The following is a 20,911-nucleotide window of genomic DNA, read 5'->3' on the forward strand; positions in this document are numbered from 1 at the left end:
AATCACAGCTTTGTACAGAAGCCCATACCGAAGGTAGTTGTAGTGAACTATCATTAGAACCCCCAGTACCTATATATATAGCAATATTAGATAGAAAATACAGGAGTATTCTTTCTGAGATGTCCATAATTATGCTCCATGTGCCAGATATCCTTTAGAGTTGAGATATCACTCAGACTTCTGTCCCATCCAGAAGTAATAGTTCTCATAAGCATGGTAGTTAATGTTGTTCAAATCCTTTCGCGCATCCATCAAGAAGACTTCAATCTCCTCTGGCTCCATGACCGTACGCAGAGGCTTGGCTGCCATGGCTCCGAACATGTCACTGACTGCGGTCTTGAGGTAAAGGCCGATAAGGCGAAGCTTCTTGTCCTGACATCGCATTGTTAACATTGATCAGAGACGTATAAACGAATATTGGCATCTCTTTACCTTTGCCCATGTTCCAATTGGGACTTTGAGAACCTTGCAGCTCACATTGACGAAACCGGCCTTCTCAAGTGGCTCACGGAGATTCTCGCCCGCACGAAACTTCATACCGAAGCTTGCTACTGCTGTAGTTGCCGTGTCGAAAAACTTCACCAGTGGTGCATCCTTAGGGAGGGAATCGTCATCGCAGTTTGCGCGGGCGTCGAGTTCCTGGATTTCGATCCACGCTCCTGGCTTCATGTGACTGTACTACTGTCAATAATTATCTAGGAAAAGAAAGTCAATCATACTCATGAGCTTGACGGAGAAGCTTGACCTCGTCTTTCAACCAGGGACTAATGCAGCGCATATGCACAAAGTCAAAGTCGTCACCGTGCATCCACTCATCTTCGATATCGTCGACAAGGAATTTCAGGTTTGGAGGGACCCAGGACGGTTGAATTGGGCTGAGATCTACTCCCACAACTGAAGCGCTGGGAAATTTATCGGCGACTTTGGAATCAGATTTTGCTTCAGCCAGTAAATAGCGATGACTTACTATCAATGGCCCAGATACCAGTTCCGGTGGCAAGGTCGATGATCTTTTGAGGATTACTACTAATCGGAGAGAAGAAAAGATTTCCACTGGAACAAATTTTCAGACTTTGATCAATACTCGAGTTTGTTTCTTACTTGGTAAGTTCCAGCATCATGGCATGCTTCATGTCGTCTCGGTTCTGCTCTGCATCGTCATTTGGAATTGGATAGCTGTCAAGTCAGTCGAGCTACTAGAAACAAAACAATGAACGCATACGTCCCATGACGATACTGATGGTACTAGTAATATGTTAGTTTGTTGTCAAACTACAGTATAAAACCCGGCTTACCCGTCGTCCATTCTCGAAAGCATGCTGATAGATGCTCGTGTTCAAACTCGTTGAGCTAGATGACAACGTGGTCGAGTCGAAATCCGATGTCTCAAACTCATTTTCATCTTCAGAATGATGATGATTAGTGATAGGCTCAATAGGTTCCTGTATCGCGGTAGTCATATTTGATGTACGTAGTTGAACAGCTAGATTGCTTTGGTGATGGTGTTAAAAAGAAGGTGGACTGACCTGACTTGATCCCCCACATCGGACAAAAATAACTCAGATTTATTTTAACAACATGTTTATGTACCTAGTTACAGGCATCGGCTACGGGTATTTTCCACCAAACAGGCTCTACATAGTGGGTCTCTAAGCTGTAGTGAACAGAAATAAATGACACGGTAGCGTGGTTCAGACGGCATAAGATGACTGATTAATTCTGTCTTTTATGCTTGCGGCGGCTAACATTTCAATTACCGAGTGGCAAATGTCTTGGTCCGAAGCATGTGATTATCCATAATTGTAAAGAAAGTTTGGTATATTAATAGGGTCCCTTTAGGTACGCTATAGTAAAAAATTAATACCGCTGTGCTTAATACCTAATTAGGCTACCTTAAGCTAAATTTAATAGGCTTTATATATATTAATATTTAAAGTATCTATATTTATCTGCTATTTATATATTAAAATAAGTAGCTTTTATCTTTTAATATAAAGAATTAAAATTAATTAACTTATTTAAAGAAAATTAATTTTCTTTTAAAGAGTAATTTATTAAATTTACTTTTTTAAAAGATATTATTATAATAAAAATATAAAAGAATTTATCTTATAACCTTTAGAAACTTAATAAAATTAATATTTAAAAATAAATTTAAAATTTATATATATTTATTATATTATAGTATAATTAATATAATTTTTAAAGAATTTTATTCTACTTTTATAATAAGAATAATAATTAAATAAAAATACCTTTTTATATACTATAGCTAGTAAGCTATCTAGTATAGCGGCATTAATATTCTAGTATAGCGCACCTAAAGGGACCTATATTAATGATAGTATTGTTAAACTCCGCATTATCGTCGTGATCTTAAACCACGTTATTCATCCTCTACTCTAGATGATCTAGGTATCGCAAACAAAGGAAACGTTGACATGACACGTAAAGAAGAAACCAACTCATAATCATGCATACTCAATCGTGAATTCCATACTCTGTCCTGGAACACATCTTGTACCGGGTGCGACAGCCATACTGACAGACCATACACCAGAAGCACATCGTTGAAAGGCTGTACCGGATTTGACGCAGTTCCAATACCCTTCAGGTGTACACGGGGTCCCGGGAGTGATCAAGCCGCGCGCAGGCTTAGTCGGTGCAGGAGGAATGATTGTCGTAGTTGTGCGAGTTGTAGACTTCAGAGTAGTCTTCTTGGTGGTACTAGGAGTAGGGACAGTAATAAATACGCCGCCAGGCCTAACAAAAGATTAGCATCGAATAGTTGTAAGTGAAAAGATAGGTTAAACGTACGCTTTAGTGGTCTTGGTAGGAGCCTTGGTAATGCTAGTCTGCTTAGGTGGGACAGCGGCACCAGAACCAGCTGGGCACTGACCGACCGGCGGACCAGTGTTGCTCGAGCCCAAAGAGACGTCGGGGCCAGGGTTGGGAAACATGAGATCAACGCCCTCCCTTGTGCCGCATCCGTTCCCGACGTTGGCGACGAACATGGCAGGGCGCTTACTCATGGGTGTCTTGGGGGTGCCGCTTCGGGCTTTGACGGTGATAGTTGCGCAGTTCATATACATTTCGCGGTTACCGATCTTGTTGAACCATGTCCAGGCGAAAAGAGCGTTGCCTGCGGGCGTATCAATAGGAAGAGTGAATTTAAACGTAGACAAAGGTGCAATGGGACAGTTGCCGATCCAGGACTGGATGGCGATCCATGTGCTTCCACGGTCGAAGGAGAGTGAGGCCTGGCAACTTCCGCCAGCGTGGTCTGCGCCGCCTTGGATTTCAATGTTGTAAGACTTTCCGGCTGTCCAAGTAGCGGTAGAGGCACCAGCCGCGGTGCCAAAAAGAGAGTTGTATCCCTTGCAAGGGAAGTTGGCTCCACTGGGTGAGAGAGGAGAGGTCATACTGTAGTCGATATCCCCATTGGCGTAGGGGTTTTTCTTGCTCTTGAAAGGTGGAGGGTAAGTCATCTCCATGTGAGCCTGGACTAGACCAGCTAGACCAAGGACTGTAGCGAAGGTAGCGAAGAGCTTCATCTTGGATGCTAAGAAAGAGTTTGTATGTAAGAAGTGGTTGTTGAAAGAGTGAAGAGACAAAGGAAAGCCTGGTAGGCTCTAAGTTGTGATGAAGAGAAGTGATGAGACAAATACACCTAACGGCGAGACTTTCAATATGTTTTATACATTTTTCAGGGACCCTGATATTGAGTCTGACGTGCCAAGGGAATAAGGTGCATCTCGACTTAGACAGGATTGTGGAGCGGTCTATTGCCCAGGCTAGACCGTGCACTTGGGGTGAGCAGAGTTCAGAAACGGTAGTCAGCCTCAACAACGCCCGAAAAAGACCCAAATGTCTCAATTATTCGTCACATAATGGACACAGAACTCATAAAACCTTGTTACAGAGTGATCATGAGTTGTGGTCGTTGAGACATCCCGTTCATGACAATGGCTGAGTTGCATGATGAACAAGCAGAATTGAGATCTAGACGTTGGGGATGATATCAAGAAGGCTGGAAATAGGGGTCAAAGGGTTCAATACTTGGCAAGTAGGCGTTCACAAGGACATTGTGTCAAAGTGTGCCTTGTTTCTCGATGTCTTGTGAGGTGATATTGCATTCACCCAGCTGGCTGGGTCTGAGACATTGCTGAGCAACAATGTCTGTAAAGGCTGGACACATCGGGTATGACCGTGGACCCTGCCAAGGTTCTAAAAACGGTTGAGAGATGTGTCCTGGTAATTTGAGAATCATGGTGTAGGGTAATGGTGTGCGTTATTTGGTTAGAGTCATTATGGCTGATACTTCCCATATACTATGAATATTGTGATAGATGCCAAAGTGATAGAATTGGTGATCATGTAGTAATTACAATTATAATCTCAATAAAAAAAATTGTGCATTACTAAAGAAATGATTACAATACGTTGGAAGGTGATTGTCGAATCCACGGTTCCCCATTGAGCGTTGAGCCAACTCGTAACTAATTCTTTTTGTGTACCAGGTTTGGGCAACGCCACACGTTACAGAGAGAGCCAAATGCAAGGAGTTTGTTCCTGACAGTCGCATTCCTCACATCCCGGTTCTAGAAAAGATCGGAGTTTTTGTGTGGCTGGTCAGAAAAAATTGCGCATATGGCTGGAATGTGTCAGGGATCACAGGTATGATTATTGATGTTTTCGGCCTTTCCCTTGTTGGCAATCGTTCTAGATGTCTGTCTGACCGCGCGTCACAAGATAAGCAATCTGGCTCAAGTCTAAATGGTTCTTCAAATGGGATTTGGGAGATGTCAAGTTGCTTCTTTTTATAGAAGTTGCCGCCGTTTTTGGCGGAGATCGACAGGGCTAGTTTCTAGGAAGTGCTGGAAGCTTGACAAGTTCAGACACTCTAGATAGCTACTACAGATTGACCTCCATAGGAATGCAAGAATAATTAGAAGATGGATATGAGGCTATCGCAAAAGTTGATCAACTTATACAGTCAGTTTACGGCGTTCAGACTATATACCCGAAACTTCAGAGGCGCTTAGAGAGTACTTGTAAATGAGTTATGTCCTTCTGATTTAAAGTAGATACCAGATAGTAGGTCGTAAGAGTGAATCCTGCAGACATTCCTTTCCTATCCACGTTATGCAATGTCCTTGACATCACCCCACTGATATATGATGTGTCTCTCACCCAAAGCCTCCTTCAGGACAATCAGCAAGTCATCGATGCTGCCCAAAAACTTGAGATATAACGTTACAGCCACACAATAGCGTCTATGATGCTCATCCTGTACTAGTGTTGCAGTCAAAATGACATCGTTACTCTGTGATTCTACCAGATCCATTGCTCGTCGTGTCAACGGTGCTGGCAAACGCTCAGGGAGAGGAGAGCCTGTCCGCAATGCCTGTTCGATAACAGCGAGAACAGCCATAATGTCCCCAATGGACCGGTCATCTAGGATCCCTGCAACGCGGATGAGACGGTCTTGGAGCTCTCTCGGTAATGTGGATGCGAGATTTAGAAGACCGCCTAGTGCTTGGTTGATATACTGACACTGCTCTTTAGTGCGCTGCAGAACGTGTTGATCAAATGGCCCGAAACTTAGCTCGCCTTTCAACAGGGCAATAGAGGGACCCAAAGCGAGTAAAACTTCGGCGACTTCAATAGAGATATTCTCGGCGACAGAAGCCAGAGCCCTGTTCTTTTCAGTGCGTCCCCAATGCGATATCAACAGCGCGTAATGGTCTGATAAGCTGCGCACAGAATTCGCTAGTGTATTGCAGACGTGTGTCGTTCCAGATGGTGGGCTTGGGAAGAGCTGCACGATAAACGCTGCGGCAAATCCTATCAAAACAGTGACAACGCGCTTCCAAAATGCTTCGTAGCCTTTGCCTGGCAGACCATACTGCACGATGTGATCATGGTCCCAGCTGAACCCGATCACAAGGGCGAATGTAGCACCAGCCATGATTGTAGCAAATTGGAATGACGGTGGGAGATAGAGACGCCACCAAAGAAGAGGGATAATTGCGACACCTGTGGCTGCCGCCATGCCGTATGGATTGCCGATGCCGCTGCCTGCGCCGATATACCAAGTCACCATGCCGATGAGACCTCCAATAATAGTCCCAACCGTTCGAGAAACAAGGGAAAACGTAAAATCAGCCAAGTATACAAGAAGCACCGTCTGAGCACTGATAACAGCCCAGATGCCTTTCTCTCGATAGAAAAATCCTGAGCTGCTTGGGATGACAGATGGGATTCCTGTCGCCACTGTGACAACTACCATTCTCAAGGCATACATGCCAGCTGGATTTATGAGCCAGTTGTACGATGCAATGAGAATCTTGCTGAGTTTATTCCGCTTTGCTGAAGATCCCTTGTACCCTCTACCGACCTCCAACCGTCGCTTGGTCTCTTTTGTTTCCTCGTCAAAGGTATCAGCCACCATAAGTTTGTCTGGGTCTTCTTCTGCTGCGATATCGTGACCAGGATACGTGATTTGTCCATGGAACAGCCATGAAACAGCGTATTGCACCCGGGATGGAACCCATATGCGACCTCTGGTGCGCGTCTCCGAAAGGTTAAGAATGTACTCGAGAAGTCGTTCGATAGAAGTAGCCCAACTGAGAATGCGTTCCTCGACAACCATTGCAATGACCATGCTAGGAAGGAATGGCCTATCAGTTCCATGTATAGGCCTCAGCTTACCATTGGCGTCAAATACCTCTGCGTGGGCTTCGAGAACACCCTTGGTTGTGTTGACAACACATGATTCTCTGGCTGCCCGCGATCGACCTAGAAGATCGTGAAGACTTCTATTCAACTCTTGGAATCGTTCGGGCGACGTCTTCCTAAACCAGCGGCACGAATTGACAGCCTGAACGTAATCAGCAGCAAGTTTAATTGCCTGCTGCCCAATCTCCATGACTTCAGCTGTCGTCTCCAACAGTGTATTCCTCGTCTTGGATCGTAACTCGGCCGCCTCGGGTCTTTCGAAAGCACTTAGAAGGGTCACAGTCTCCTGTCTCTGCCGACGGCCAATGTGATATTTATCCTTCTCACCGACGGGTTCAAGACGACCTTCAGCTTCAGCCTTTCTGTGCTCTTCTTCTTTCTCCCGTCCACGGACGCGACCAATCTGAAAGTCAATAAGATAGAGGCTGGTATACATGACTCTTCGAACACGTTCGTGTAGGCCCTTGATGTCATCTGCACCCCACAGACCGCGTGAAAAGTCAAGGGGAAGAAACGCGAGGGCTGGCTGTCCGGCTTTGAACGCTGATATCATACCCGTTCTACTTGCATGAAGTTCAGGAAGCGGACTGCTATCGCCCTGAAGACCCTTTTTCGTCACAACAATTCCTTTGTTCGACATACGGATCAACCTTTCAAGACCGCTGAGAACCACATGGGATGTCGAGTGAGGGAATAAGAAGAGACAGAACACCAATCCAATTCCAATGCCGATAGCGCCGGGCTTTACTAGGACTGATGCGATATCACCCTTGAAGGTTGGGATTGAAGGACCAAAGAGGAGGAATATGTCGGTGACAATGGTACCAAAGATTTGTAGTACCACTGTTTTCGGATTCGCGCATCGCAACCGTGCCAAAGTGTAGATAAAGAGGCACCCCATGCAGAAGAAAACTGCTGTTACTCTCGCATCGAGCATGAAACCATTATGGATCAAAATCTGTGCCTCCCAAGCTGCCGGCTGTCCCGTCTGCTCTGCATTTTGCACTGCCTGTTTCTGCAGTTGCCCAAGTAAAGCCTGTGTCTCGGCGTCTGGTCTGGCCGCAAGGGCCGCCTTCATTGTCAAGAGACCCCAGCACCAGGCTAAGCACATGCCCAGCAGAAGCGATAATGCACCAAGGAGATAGATGAAGACGATACTTGCGGGTGGTACGGCGAACAGTAGGATAGCTCCAAGGAAAGTGGCTTGACCGAGTCTCGTGAGCGCTGGATGGATGAAAATGAGAAGCATCATGGCCCAGATTGCGATCCAGCATCGTAAGAATATTTTGAGATCATGTGTGTTGAAGTGGTCCAACCATGGCGGGAGTTTATGTTTCGGGGGTGGTGCTGGTGTTTCGTTATGAGTCTCAGAAGACTCATTTGATGAAGCCATTGTTCCCAGTTGATTGGCCGTCACCTCGTTGTTCTCGTGGATGATTGATCTTGTGAGAGAATTCCCTTTTGCTGACGCCCGAAGAATCCGAGGCAAGAAATTAGTTTCGCTCAGCTATGACGTGTGTATGGGGTTGGTCAAAGTGAATTCGAGACTAGTCTGTCATTAGTGGTTAAGTCTTGCCGAAGCTGCAGACGATGGGGCCAGTTGTTGCTGGATAGTGACATTGGAATATTAGTGCGACAGTGAGACTTTCATTGATAATGGTTTATTGATTGTAAGTATCCAGGTCAACAGGTTGGAATGTGCTGTGTTTATGGACACAAAGCAACGCTTCTCCTGTTCTGGCTAGAACGATGAAATACTTGGACAACGGTAAACTACCTACCTGTTCAACCAATAATCGAATGCCTTGCACGTAAAATCTTTGGTACTGAATACCCAGGTATACCTAGTTAAGCGTTACGTCGATACCCCGCCCTGACGATCTGCATCATGATATGCAATCTCATGTATAATCATCCAATGGGGAGGGATAACGCGTGCCATGAACTGGAAATAGGACTCCCGTCTCACACTGCCAACAGATGTGAGTCACAGTGGCTGTCACAGAGTACAAGAATAACATAAAAACTCAGTGGTTCTGCAAGTCTGCCAGTTGATACTCTATGAAAAAGGTCTTCCAACTTTCCGTCCTTTGACATTCTTCCCAGAATTGTTTTCTTAATCGCTACAACATATACCCAACAAATAAAATGTCATCTTTTCGAGAACTAGATCTCTCAGGAAAGGTAGCTGTCATTAGTGGCGCATCTCGAGGCATTGGCCGTGCCATCGCTTTCAACCTCGCATCTCGAGGATGTTCTATTCTTGGAACATGCACCAATGATGAGAGTGCTGAGTCTCTATCAACTGGTCTCAACGACGAGATTACAGCGCGGGTTTACAAGGCATCATCACGAGATCGACCAGAGAGTCAAAAGATAAGAGGAATTATTTCCGATGTCTTTTCAGACCAATGCGCAAAAACCATTGCAGATGCACTCAGAGACAACTTCAACAGCCGGGTTGACATCTTCATTAACTCCGCTGGCGACCCAATGCCGGGTACTATAGGCAGCATGAGTGCTGACGAGATACGACGGAGCCTTAAGGGAAATATCCAAACACCAGTTTTGATAGTTGAAGAGCTTGTTCGGAGGAAGTACTTCCAGCCCAACAGCCGCATCATCTACATATCTTCCATTCGATCGCGCCTCCCATGGGCTGATCAACTCATGTACGCAGCTGGTAAGTCTGCCGGCGAATCACTGTGCAGAACTTGGTCCCAAGCTTTTGGCGGAAAGGACGAGAGATATTCATTTATGGCCGGTGCGACGGCCAATGCTGTTACCGCTGGCTTGACACAGACGGATGCTGTTATGGATTGTGGACCGGAGGCAGTTCAGAGATTTCAGGATGAGTTCTTCCCCTTACAGAGTATGCCTCAATTCGGACAACCTGAAGATGTGGCAGATGTTGTAGGTATGCTTTGTGGACATGAAGGAAGGTGGATTACAGGGTCTGTTATTAGTGCCAGTGGAGGCTGTATCAAAATCGGGTGATATCACGTAGAAGTAGGACTATGTATGGTATACGCATTTATTTATTGACTCATCATGTATTCTCTGCAAGGGGATCCACTAGACACTGTAGGAGTGCAGGTCCGTACAACGACGCAGACTATCGTTCACACTTCAATTTGTTTACATAAGGGAAAGGCATCGTTCCAAAAAGAACCGCCTTTGTCTCAGACAAGCCCTTGTAAACATACACGCCTCTGTTCGTCTTAGTTGACGCAAGGTTTCTGGCCAACCTGAAGTGGTAGATCATCGCCGTCAAAGAAATTGTCAATCTTGTCAAAGACTTCTTTAGCCTGGCGCATCTTCAGAAAACGCTCTTTGACCAAGTTGCGGATGACATTCTTCACGTACTGTTGACTACAGTCCCCCTTTCCGGAAGTATGCGGCATATGGGCAGTGAGAACGCTGTTCTTGGTTTCGTCAAGAGAACTGAGAGGGACATTTGCGATTTTGAAATACTTGGCTTCCGCATCAGCGATTCCTGGACACGCGCTCGAAACCATGAGATATGCCTTACCTTGGTCACATCCCTTCCAAGATTCGTACGTCTTCCAGGCATCGTTGCTGGGATTGTAGATGCAAAATTTCCATAAAGGGCATTTATCACATCCAATGAGATCCAATACAATATAGAGTTGAGCTCCGGCGTGGTCTTCAACCTGGGTCCCTGCTGTGTTAGTAACACGCGCGATGAACGAGTTTGCACTTGAGGCGATTCTCTTGAGCGTAGGAACTGCCTGTCTCCAGGGAGAAGAAAGCATAGGAGGAGGCATTTTTTTCGAGATTTTGAATAGCGTGCGTAAGGAAAAAAGCTTGATTCCTCAATGTTGGTGGTTCACTTGGTTACTTTGGGGTTGCAGTCGTTGATGGTGAGAAGGGAGTTGATATTTGTGCTTACTGGTACTATAAGAGAAATATATAAAGCAGGACGACGACAAGGGTTCAAAGAACATACCCTTGAATATTCATCATGTATCATGTTCACCTTTTTTACGTGTTTTAGTATGAGTGTGGTGTCAACAAGCCGAACACCGTACCATTGTTGAAGAAAAAAAACGAAGCTTTGAGAGTACAACGTCATTATTAAATTCAATGAAAGAAGCACTACCAAAGCGGATTCATTGTTCTTTATTACCTAGTGGAACAGCCACACAATGATACCAGTAACAATGAAACCTCTGCTCCGGTATCATAGTCTGTCGTCCCTCTTTTCTGCATGAATTGGACGAAGAGTATCATTTAGGACAGACGAAGAATTATGGTGGATTACTAAAACGGCCAAGTCAACAGTCCGTTACATCGATCTACGTATCAGTGCATGGGGAGCGTTCTGCGTGCCCTTGGAGACATATTTTGGCTGTCGCTGGTTAATATGTTCATGGTTATTGATACTTAACTGTCATTCATACTCAGGTTCTGCCCAATTTCACAATTCACACATACGCGAGCCCAGAAATCGAAGACCTTGGAACGCACAGTTGAGTCAATCTAGAACTGTCTATGGCATTCAATTTACGATCGTATTCCCACCAACCATTCTCAACATGTTTGATAAAAGCGGCCTATAATTTATAAGTAACGAATAAGAAATCAGACCCGTAGCCCCATGTCTGACTGTCGAGATTCAGGCATTAGTGGAGATGCAGGTGAGATACCTTGCACAGCCCCTGAGCTGACAATGATGAGCGATATATTTCTCTGTTGCTATAGCTCATCACCCTTCTATCAATTTAATTACACATATATTCCCAATACTTCTGATACTCTTTAATAAAATCCAACTAGTCGAGCTCGGGCCGCTTTGCGTTTCCTGTTTTTAAAAGTTATGGATTCCGACTCAGAAGAGTATGACGACACCCAGGACAACCCATACGCCGCATTGGGAGAACAATCAAGAAGAGTAAAAGTTTTATTATACCCAAAGAAACTATATCCGGAGACCAGAGGCGTGACTCTCAACGAAAAGGATGTAGTCACAGAAGCTATTATGGCGGGTCTGGATCCGAACACGCGCTGGGCAGAGGATGTACTTGTCGAGACAATTCCAAAAGGCGGCTGTGTCGTGCCGTCTCACCCCAGGGACTCGGACACTTGGCCACATTGGAATACACCGCTCCATCGTGCCATAAAGTTCTCTGATTATGAAACAGCTGAGTTTCTGCTTCATCATGGTGCCGACGTAAATTTATACAACGCCGTCGGTAAGACGCCACTACACGAGGCTGTATGGAACAAGAAACATGATGCAATCCGATTTCTTGTTCAACATGGAGCTGATATGGACAACTTTACTATTGGAGCAAGCATTCGGTATGAAGATGAAGGAAAGGATATACATGGCGCCGCAGAGGAACTCAATATCCAAAGAGCTCTTTCGTTTTCGGATTTCACTTCAGTACAACTTTTGGTGGAGGCAGGAGTTGATCTATGTCATCCCTCACAGCACCCATGGACAGTGCTCGATCTTGCACTCCTATACGGAGACGGAAGGATCATTGTGTTTTTGCAAAGTCAGGGATATAAACTACCTATGGGAGGAATACATTTGTTCAAAAGCGATTACCGAGATTCTTCACTAGAACTTCTTGCTTTCACAAAAGACGGTAATATTGTTCCGTCAAAAGAACTTTATGAAGCGTACCGCTTTGTGCTGGGAAAGATAGACCAAGCCACGATCACTGATGTCGAGATCCTCGTTGGAAAGTTTTTCGAGGCCCTGCATGATACTGCCACTGGTATCTGCAACACCAGACATATGAGAACATGTTCTTCTTGCCAGGGCTTCCAGCTCGCAGTCAGACGCATATATGAATCAGAAGCTCATTTCAGTTTTGATCTTCACCCAACCAGACAGCACCTGATTGATTCTGCAAGCAACGGATGTCCAATTTGCGCCATCATTGCTGATGCTCTAGACCACCGGGAAAGAAACCCGAGATCGCCGAACCAAGGTTTTGGTAGACAAGTCGGTCCGAAATCCGACTCTGTCCAACTACAGCCAGTAATGTCGGATACGAACTTGAACTGTATTCCAGTATTCTGTGGCGAGCTCGACATTATAATAGATGTTTTTCCAACAGATGACTCTTTTGTTGCTTCTGGAGACATCTATCAGACCGACACTAGCACCGGTTCAGCAAGTGCCATGATAATGGCGAAGACCTGGCATCGGATTTGTCGAGAGAACCACGCCGAGTGTCAGGAAGCGTTTGACAAAAGACCACGAAAGGATATCATGCCAAGACGACTTCTTCAAGTAGGCACATCCCAGACAGAACCACGCATAGTACATTCGCCAAACAATGTACCTTATTGTGCGTTGTCGTACTGCTGGGGAGCTAAAGACTTTTTTATCACGAAGCGAGATAATCTCGCCCAAAATATGACTGGAATTCCCATGAAATCTTTCCCAGCTATAATGCAAGATGCGATATCCGTGGTCCGATCCTTAGAGTATGAGTACATCTGGATAGATGCACTGTGCATTGTACAGGATGATGAGCAGGACTGGCTTCATGAAGCTACAATAATGGGAGACGTTTATTCCAACGCCGAACTCACCATATCCACTCTAGTCAGCGGTGACTGTCATACAGGTCTCTTCCAACCACGATCTGTCCGAATTACGCACCCTGTACGCCTGGACATATGGCAGCCCAAGATCGGACGCAAGGCCAATACCTCCCAGGCCTTAATCCCTGAGTGGTTACAGAATGATATGAAGACTTTTGGACCCGTACACTCTAGGGGCTGGACTTTACAGGAACAACTTCTGAGTACGAGAATCCTCTACTTTGGTGGCGGGATACTGCATTTTGAATGTCTTCATGACTATGTTGTTGAGGCTAATCCTGGTGGATACTTACGACGACGATACATGCACGACGATGATCTGAACAAACGACGTGATACCAAGAGGGCACTTCAAGGTGTAATAGCCCGTGACACTAGACCATGGAGAACCCGCGAGGAGACGCCGCCGTTTGAGCTGTGGAAACAGCAAGTCGAAGAATTCACACAGAGAAATCTCACTAAAGCTAGTGACAGATTACCTGCTTTCGATGCTATTTCTAAGAGCTTGGCAAGAGTCATTGGATGCAGTCCACTGTGTGGGATCTGGGATGGAAACAAGCTGCTTGAAAGTCTTTGTTGGAAGACTAAGAACCGTCTTCCTGCCCCAAGAAACTCTCCTGGTATACCATCGTGGACTTGGATAGCTGGGTCTGGCGAGATTTCATTCGACTTGACGAACCGAGACGGAAGGGAAGGCGTCCAAGTTTCTTCGGGTGTCACAGTGGTTTCGATAAACACTGAGACCGCGGGTTCTTCCATTACTCTCAAAGGGGACCTTCATCGTAAGCAGCCTCTCAATGATGCACTTCTAGAGCAGTGGAAAGAACTCGTTATCAAGAAACGGCATAGGCCAAGCGTGTATTTGGACCATAACATGGGAAATGACCCAGACATCTATACTTTTGATACACTTCACTTTCCAGAGGGACCACCGCCTAAAGGTTATGGTTACCCAAGGTGGCCTAATGGTCGAAACGCTGCAACGTTGAGGATTTTACTCCAGAAAGTCGATAATAGACCGAATACCTTCCGAAGAATTGGTATTGGCATGATATTGGAGGAACACTCAAGCATTGGTAGACGACCCAAGCCTGTTTATCATGAAGGAATGATACCAGTGCCATGTATCGACTATGGAATGACCCCAGACAAGTGGTTGAAGATCGATGAGGAGACATGGGTTAATCAGCAGTTTACGATCATTTAGTAATGGAGTTAAGCCATTCAGACATGAAGACATCCGGGTTGGAATGAAAGTCATTAAAATAGTGTGTGCTCAAGTTGGCTTTGTACTTTGCTATTTCCTATGAGACTGTAAGGCAAAGTGAATAAGAAGGCTAGGGAGGTAAGACTCACTAGGAAGGTTGCAATAGTTGGAACGCCTATGATTCATCATTTATTCACCATCTTTATCGTGATCAATGGTTGTCTATAGGGCTCTATATTGATGAAAGTTCAATGGGAAGTAGAAACGGAGTTATTGCCACGTATTTCACATGTCCCATATATTTCTATCACATATTTGCCGCCTTTGATTGACTACCCTATTACCTCGGCAATGGTAGATCATGGCCCGATAGAGCTTATAAGTCCGTGAACACGTACAGCAATCCACTGCACTCGTTGTCATAGATTCCCAATATGGCCTACAACTTTGGTTAGAGCCTTGTTCGGCTCTTTGCCGGCGGTGACGCCGATTCATGAGGCCATCGTGACCAAGGATTGTCGTTTCTTCACACTAATTCTAGCTGCGTAGTGAATATTAGATAGACTAAATAATATGACAGCTTCCTGAAGGATTCTTCCACCACGGAGAATTAATCTTGGCTTACAGACGTCAAGACAATAGGACCGAAAACGTCAGGATATAGTCAAATTCGGCTGAAGGCATGACCTAGAGAATTTTCACTACGCATATAACTCTGGAAGATGTTGGATTGACCATTGAGAGCGTATGCAATAAACAGCATCTCAAGTACGACACAAGTCCACTCACACTTGCGGGGGCGGCCCGAATTCAAGAGTGAGTATATTCTGCCTATTCATCTAGACTACCTGCGAATAGTGTCAAATCTAAGCATACTAACTATGTGCTGGTGTAAGGAGTTGCCCGTTCGGTCCCGAATTAAACTTTGTTGTCCAAGACCTCCGTCGCCCAAAAAGGTAGGTCGTAACGTAAGAGAGCCAGTGAAACAATGGCTCCAGTCTTCAATTCCATGTTATTTCCTAGGCATTGAACACTCCTCGATCTGATCGTGAACCGAGATGAAAAGGAAACACGCGCGCGCGGAAACTCCGCTGACAAGAGTGATACTAGTGTAGATGTGTTTCGGGCCGATACTGCAGAGCAGCATTGAGTGGTCTGAGGTCATCTGGCTCATCCCTGTTCGTGATCATCCACTGAAACATGGTACGCTCGTGCCCCAGATTCCGATGAGAATGACCCCGCAAAACAGGGCATAGATCATGCTAATCGGGGGTTTCCATCAGTGGGTGTCCGAGTTCTAGAACTAGTCTGAATCCTTCACTCTGATCCTCTGAACAATGCTCGACACTGCAATCAAATCCTTCGCAGTGTACTCGAAACGACCTAGATAGTCTTGTCTTAGACACGGACAGATCACAACGTGACATAAAACGAGCTTGGTCCCGCGATTTCCTAGTCACAAAATCATCATCCATCATTCTCACTCTTTCATTCAATTATTACCTCTTCATCCCTTCTGTTGATCATGAAACTTCTTCAACTTGCCGCCCTGGCGGCTTCCATCAGCCCATTCGCCAGCGCAGCCGACGCAAACGCCTGGAAGTCGCGAAACATTTACTTTGCTCTCACAGATCGAGTTGCCCGTAGCGGTAGTGATAGCGGTGGCAATGCCTGCAACAATCTCGGAAATTATTGCGGTGGAACCTTTAAGGGTCTTGAGGCTAAGCTTGATTATATCAAGGGCATGGGATTCGACGCCATTTGGATCACTCCTGTTGTGGAAAGTGAGTACCTTGTTTTCGTACCTGTTTGGACAGTGGCTAACCTTTTCGTAAAGACACAGATGGCGGATACCACGGATATTGGGCCAAGGATCTGTACGAGGTCAATGCCAAGTATGGAACCAAGAACGATCTGAAGAATCTGGTCAAGGCTGCTCACAGCAAGGTAAGGGGATATCATCCCACCTACACTCTAATCCTTTCTTGGAGGACATTCACTGACCGCCCCAGAACATGTACGTCATGGCCGATGTCGTGGCAAACCATATGGGTAAAGGCATCCAAAACCACAGACCTGAACCTCTCAACCAGCAGAGTTCCTACCACTCTTCTTGCGCAATTGATTACAACAACCAGAACAGCATTGAGCAGTGTGAGATCGCTGGTCTACCCGATCTCAACACTGGTAGCGCAACAGTCAAGAAGGTCCTCAACGACTGGATCTCATGGCTGGTCTCCGAATACAGCTTCGATGGTATCCGCATCGACACTGTCAAGCACGTCGAAAAGGGCTTCTGGCCTGATTTCCAGAAGGCCGCAGGTGTTTTCTCTATCGGTGAAGTCTGGGATGTAAGCCCTGATTACCTTGCGGGGTACTCAAAGGTTATGCCTGGTCTGTTGAACTACGCCATTTACTACCCCATGAACCGCTTCTATCAGCAAAAGGGTGACCCATCCGCGGTGGTTGATATGCACAATGAGATCAGCCAAAAGTTTGATGATCCAACTGTCTTGGGTAAGTCATGATACAAATGAGGTCTAATTATATCAACTAAATGGTTTGTACAGGAACATTTATCGATAACCACGATAACCCTCGATGGTTGAGCCAGAAGAACGACAAGGCCCTCCTCAAGAACGCCCTTGCGTATGTTATTCTCTCCCGCGGTATTCCTATTGTCTATTACGGCACTGAGCAGGGTTACGCCGGAGGCAACGATCCCGCCAACCGTGAGGATCTCTGGCGCAGCAACTTCAAGACAGACTCAGACCTTTACCAAACAATCTCCAAGCTCGGAAAGGCCCGCTCCGCTGTTGGCGGTCTCGCAGGAAACGATCAGAAGTTCTTGAAGTCCAACGACAGTGCACTCATCTGGAGCCGTGCTGATGGCGATCTAATTGTTGTGACTTTGAACCGTGGAAAGGGATATTCTGGGGAGTACTGCTTCAACACCGGCAAGAACAACAAGACTTGGGACAGAGTTCTAGGTCAAGGAACCGTCAAGTCTAATGGCAACGGCCAGCTATGTGTTAGCTACACTAACGGCGAACCTGAGGTTCTTGTTGCGGCAAACTAGTGGATGGTCAAGGTTAAAAGTGACTAGTACTGGTTACAGTCTTTTGTGTTGTATTTTACTTCTTATCTTTTGGACATAGCTTGAGCTCAGCAATTATCATCTTCATTCCATTTATCCAAGTCCAGTCTCAAAATAGGTGAACCGTCTAAAAACAATGTGGCCAATGAGATGATAAAAACAATAACAGCGGGACTCTATGATTATTTCATATTTGTCCTGATGATACGAGGTGCACAATGTTGCGCTCTATGTACTGAGTATTTCACCCTGTCTTTGTCGTCGCATTGATTGTACTTGACACTGGTTCAATCCCTGAAGGACCTAAAACATGGCACAATAACAGGGGTCGGGGTGAGTCACGCCGCGTCGATGCTGCAATCTATTTCTCTGGCTTTCACCACGGCGCATAGTAAAATATGAAGGAAACTGTAGGTTATTAAATAAATGTCTGTTAGTTTCGCACGTGTTAGGGTACTCCCTCGACATTAGACTAGCTGCCAAACTACCTGACTTTTACACATCATCTTGACTTTCAGGGATAACTACTCCTACGCTAATAACTGCTCTATTCATTCATACTGTTTGTACCTGTTGTCCCCTCTTCATGATTGGATACTCATCCCTGAGCCAAGCGACGAAAAAGGAATAGAGGAAATGACGTGCGCGGTCGACAATAAATAATGCTTAACTAAAATAAAGTATCTATCTGACTGTCAATCAACTGTTTTTACTCCTTCATTCTTTCTTTCGTCAACCTCGTTGCTAAACAGACAAACACGTCATGACCGTCGGAGGCTGGGAACACACCATGCGCAGAGCTGCAGATGATAGTCTGCAGACTCTCAAAGTCAATTGGCATCTTGGCTTCACTGCATTCGGCGGTCCGCCTGTTCACTTTAAAATTGTCAGCTAAATCATCCCTTCTCTATTATTGACTCAAACTAACAACCCCAAGTTTCACGACAAATTCGTCAAGAAGCTGAAATGGATAGATGAACAAATAGTAAGCCTTCATCGAAACCACAGAACCAACAAACCTAACATTTTCTAGTATCAAGAGCTCTTTAGTGTCTCGCAAGCTCTTTCTGGTCCTGCAAGCACAAAAATGCTGTACTGCATCAATCTCATCCACGGCGGGTTCCTGCAAGCTGTTCTGGCCTTTTTGATCTGGAGGTAGGAGGTCTCAGCCCAATGTTCAGCAACCAAAACATCTAATAATTGACCCCAATAGTGTGCCTGGTTGCTTTGGCATGTTCGGCCTCTCAGTTGGTGTCTCCAACATCGGCGACACTCTTCCCCGGGCTGTATACGCTCTCCTATCCGGTCTTAATGCCGCAACTGTTGGAGTCATCGCACTAGCAGCCGTTGAGCTTTCCAATAAAGCCATCACGGATCAAACCACCAGACTTGTTCTTTCCTTGACGGCTATGGCAGGAATGCTGTACAACGCGCTGTGGTATTTTCCGGTCATTATTGTTGCAGGTGGCTGCGGTACTGTCATCTACGACTACAAGTGGCTTCATCGTCCTGCGCGAGCTGTCAAGAATGCTTACCTGAGAGCTAGAAGAGGAAGGGTTGCCGAGACGGAGAACATCCAGGGTGCTGAGAATGGAGCCGGTAGCGACGATGGTATACACCTTCGCGATCAGGATACTACCGATTCGAGAGAGCCCGAAACTCGTGTCGTTCCGCAGGAATATCAGCTTGGCTTCTCATGGAAGTCCGGAACAGCCATCATCGTCATTTTCCTGGTTACCTTCATCGTCGTCGTTTCCCTTCGAGCAACCGTATCAGGCGCCCCCTTGTTATACAAGCTTTTTGCCAACCTCTACCTTGCTGGCACCATCATCTTTGGTGGTGGTCCCGTGGTGATTCCACTCCTCCGAGAATACGTGGTGGCTGAAGGATGGGTGAGCCCCCGCGACTTTCTAATCGGTCTCGCCATCGCTCAGTCCTTCCCTGGGCCGAACTTCAACTTTGCCGTATTTCTCGGTGGCCTTACGGCCGTTCAAGCGGGCTATCCTGCCATTGCGGGCGCGCTGATAGCATACCTTGGCATCTTCGTCCCAGGAATGGTTCTCGTGCACGGGACAATGGGAATCTGGGAGGTTCTAAGAAGCAAACCGTGGGTCAAGTCCGCTCTACGAGGAGTAAATGCAGGCGCTGTAGGACTTATATATACAGCTGTGTATAGAATCTGGCAGGTCGGATACATAGACGAAGGCTTCCAAGCGGGGAAGAGTCTGGCCGATGATCCATGGTGGGTTGTTGTCACAGCGACATCTTTCGTTGGCGCGCGGTACTTCAAGGTGCCGGTGCCTCTAGCAATTCTTCTCGGCGCTTGTATGGGACTTTTGAGATATGGGATCGTGACTGCTTAGACGACAGAGGGGAAGGAGGTAAATTGAGCTTTGACTACAATTGTATGATTTTTATATATATATAAACTATGATCAAAAGGCAATATAAAAAGGGCTTATATTAAGCTATGTAAATAGTAATAACTTCTTCCTCTACTGACCCCCAGGCAGCTAGCTATTCATTAGATAGTCTAATAGATATAGCTACAAATAAGAAAATAAAATAGTATCCTGAAGTAAAGGTCCTATATATAGAGACAAGTACTCCAGATACAGGTAGAAAATGCCTTGTTACATAGACTTAAATAGAGTAGACACAGGCAACAGGGGTCTTATCCTCAGTAGCACGGACAGTAATAGCCTGGCAGTTCTGGTTACCACCAGGGTTCTTGTTTCCAACATCAGCCCAGATACTGTAAGAGCCGCCAGCCTTCTTGCTGTTGGGGCACGCAATGAAGCCCTTGCCCCCGAAAGTGAGGTCTCCGTTCTTAGCAACCTTCCAGCCCTTTGTCTCGGCGTTCTTGGGAAGGTTGAAGCCCTTGTCTCCGTAGGTGGCGTAACCGAGCATGCCCTGGCCCATGCCTGAGCGGTCGACGTAGGCCACCTGAGGGTTCTTGCCAAAAGTGTAGAGGCTGAGTTCGCCAGATTTGTTGATGTTGAATGTGACTTTGTTCTCGGTGACGCCTCGGTCACAAGCGGCGCCCTGGTTCTTGACCTTGAGGGCAAAGCGACCATTGGAAGCTTGGAGGGCAGCGTGGTCGATTTCCTTGTGGCCCTGGCGAAGTGCAACAGCGTTGTATTCTGTCACTTCAGCGGCAGAAGCCATGCCAGCGGCGAGGACGGTAGTGAAAAGTGTAGTGAAATGCATATTGGTAGTGTAGAAGTGATGCGACGAGTGAGGTAAATAGTTGGTCTAGTTGAAGTGGATTGTTGAAA

The 20,911-nt window shown here is 46.0% G+C and overlaps 9 protein-coding genes across 9 annotated transcripts; 4 read left to right on the plus strand and 5 right to left on the minus strand.

Annotated features, from left to right (window-relative positions):
• Positions 1–168: 168 nt before the first annotated feature.
• FPOAC1_006253 (uncharacterized protein) lies at positions 169–1,460 on the minus strand (the record flags this gene model as incomplete). Its single annotated transcript, XM_044850738.1, has 7 exons — positions 169–372; positions 433–673; positions 720–921; positions 968–1,053; positions 1,102–1,176; positions 1,223–1,245; positions 1,296–1,460. The coding sequence occupies 7 exons, from the start codon at positions 1,458–1,460 to the stop codon at positions 169–171; spliced, it is 996 nt and encodes a 331-aa protein (XP_044709450.1).
• A 1,011-nt stretch (positions 1,461–2,471) lies between these two features.
• On the minus strand, positions 2,472–3,554 carry FPOAC1_006254 (uncharacterized protein; the record flags this gene model as incomplete). Its single annotated transcript, XM_044850739.1, has 2 exons — positions 2,472–2,763; positions 2,818–3,554. The coding sequence occupies 2 exons, from the start codon at positions 3,552–3,554 to the stop codon at positions 2,472–2,474; spliced, it is 1,029 nt and encodes a 342-aa protein (XP_044709451.1).
• A 1,589-nt stretch (positions 3,555–5,143) lies between these two features.
• Positions 5,144–8,134, minus strand: FPOAC1_006255 (uncharacterized protein; the record flags this gene model as incomplete). Its single annotated transcript, XM_044850740.1, has 1 exon — positions 5,144–8,134. The coding sequence occupies one exon, from the start codon at positions 8,132–8,134 to the stop codon at positions 5,144–5,146; it is 2,991 nt and encodes a 996-aa protein (XP_044709452.1).
• Positions 8,135–8,889: 755 nt separating this feature from the next.
• FPOAC1_006256 (uncharacterized protein) lies at positions 8,890–9,738 on the plus strand (the record flags this gene model as incomplete). Its single annotated transcript, XM_044850741.1, has 1 exon — positions 8,890–9,738. One exon carries the CDS (start codon positions 8,890–8,892, stop codon positions 9,736–9,738), a length of 849 nt encoding a protein of 282 aa, XP_044709453.1.
• Positions 9,739–9,962: 224 nt separating this feature from the next.
• FPOAC1_006257 (uncharacterized protein) lies at positions 9,963–10,529 on the minus strand (the record flags this gene model as incomplete). Its single annotated transcript, XM_044850742.1, has 1 exon — positions 9,963–10,529. One exon carries the CDS (start codon positions 10,527–10,529, stop codon positions 9,963–9,965), a length of 567 nt encoding a protein of 188 aa, XP_044709454.1.
• Positions 10,530–13,138: 2,609 nt separating this feature from the next.
• FPOAC1_006258 (uncharacterized protein) lies at positions 13,139–14,536 on the plus strand (the record flags this gene model as incomplete). The annotated part of the gene is made up of 1 exon (XM_044850743.1): positions 13,139–14,536. One exon carries the CDS (start codon positions 13,139–13,141, stop codon positions 14,534–14,536), a length of 1,398 nt encoding a protein of 465 aa, XP_044709455.1.
• Positions 14,537–16,061: 1,525 nt separating this feature from the next.
• FPOAC1_006259 (uncharacterized protein) lies at positions 16,062–17,615 on the plus strand (the record flags this gene model as incomplete). The annotated part of the gene is made up of 4 exons (XM_044850744.1): positions 16,062–16,320; positions 16,374–16,483; positions 16,549–17,053; positions 17,107–17,615. The coding sequence occupies 4 exons, from the start codon at positions 16,062–16,064 to the stop codon at positions 17,613–17,615; spliced, it is 1,383 nt and encodes a 460-aa protein (XP_044709456.1).
• Positions 17,616–18,396: 781 nt separating this feature from the next.
• On the plus strand, positions 18,397–19,996 carry FPOAC1_006260 (uncharacterized protein; the record flags this gene model as incomplete). Its single annotated transcript, XM_044850745.1, has 4 exons — positions 18,397–18,519; positions 18,571–18,618; positions 18,667–18,788; positions 18,847–19,996. The coding sequence occupies 4 exons, from the start codon at positions 18,397–18,399 to the stop codon at positions 19,994–19,996; spliced, it is 1,443 nt and encodes a 480-aa protein (XP_044709457.1).
• Positions 19,997–20,276: 280 nt separating this feature from the next.
• Positions 20,277–20,843, minus strand: FPOAC1_006261 (uncharacterized protein; the record flags this gene model as incomplete). The annotated part of the gene is made up of 1 exon (XM_044850746.1): positions 20,277–20,843. One exon carries the CDS (start codon positions 20,841–20,843, stop codon positions 20,277–20,279), a length of 567 nt encoding a protein of 188 aa, XP_044709458.1.
• Between the last annotated feature and the right edge of the window lie 68 nt (positions 20,844–20,911).

The sequence above is a fragment of the Fusarium poae genome, chromosome 2, assembly GCF_019609905.1.
Source record: "Fusarium poae strain DAOMC 252244 chromosome 2, whole genome shotgun sequence".
NCBI classification, from domain to species: domain Eukaryota; kingdom Fungi; phylum Ascomycota; class Sordariomycetes; order Hypocreales; family Nectriaceae; genus Fusarium; species Fusarium poae.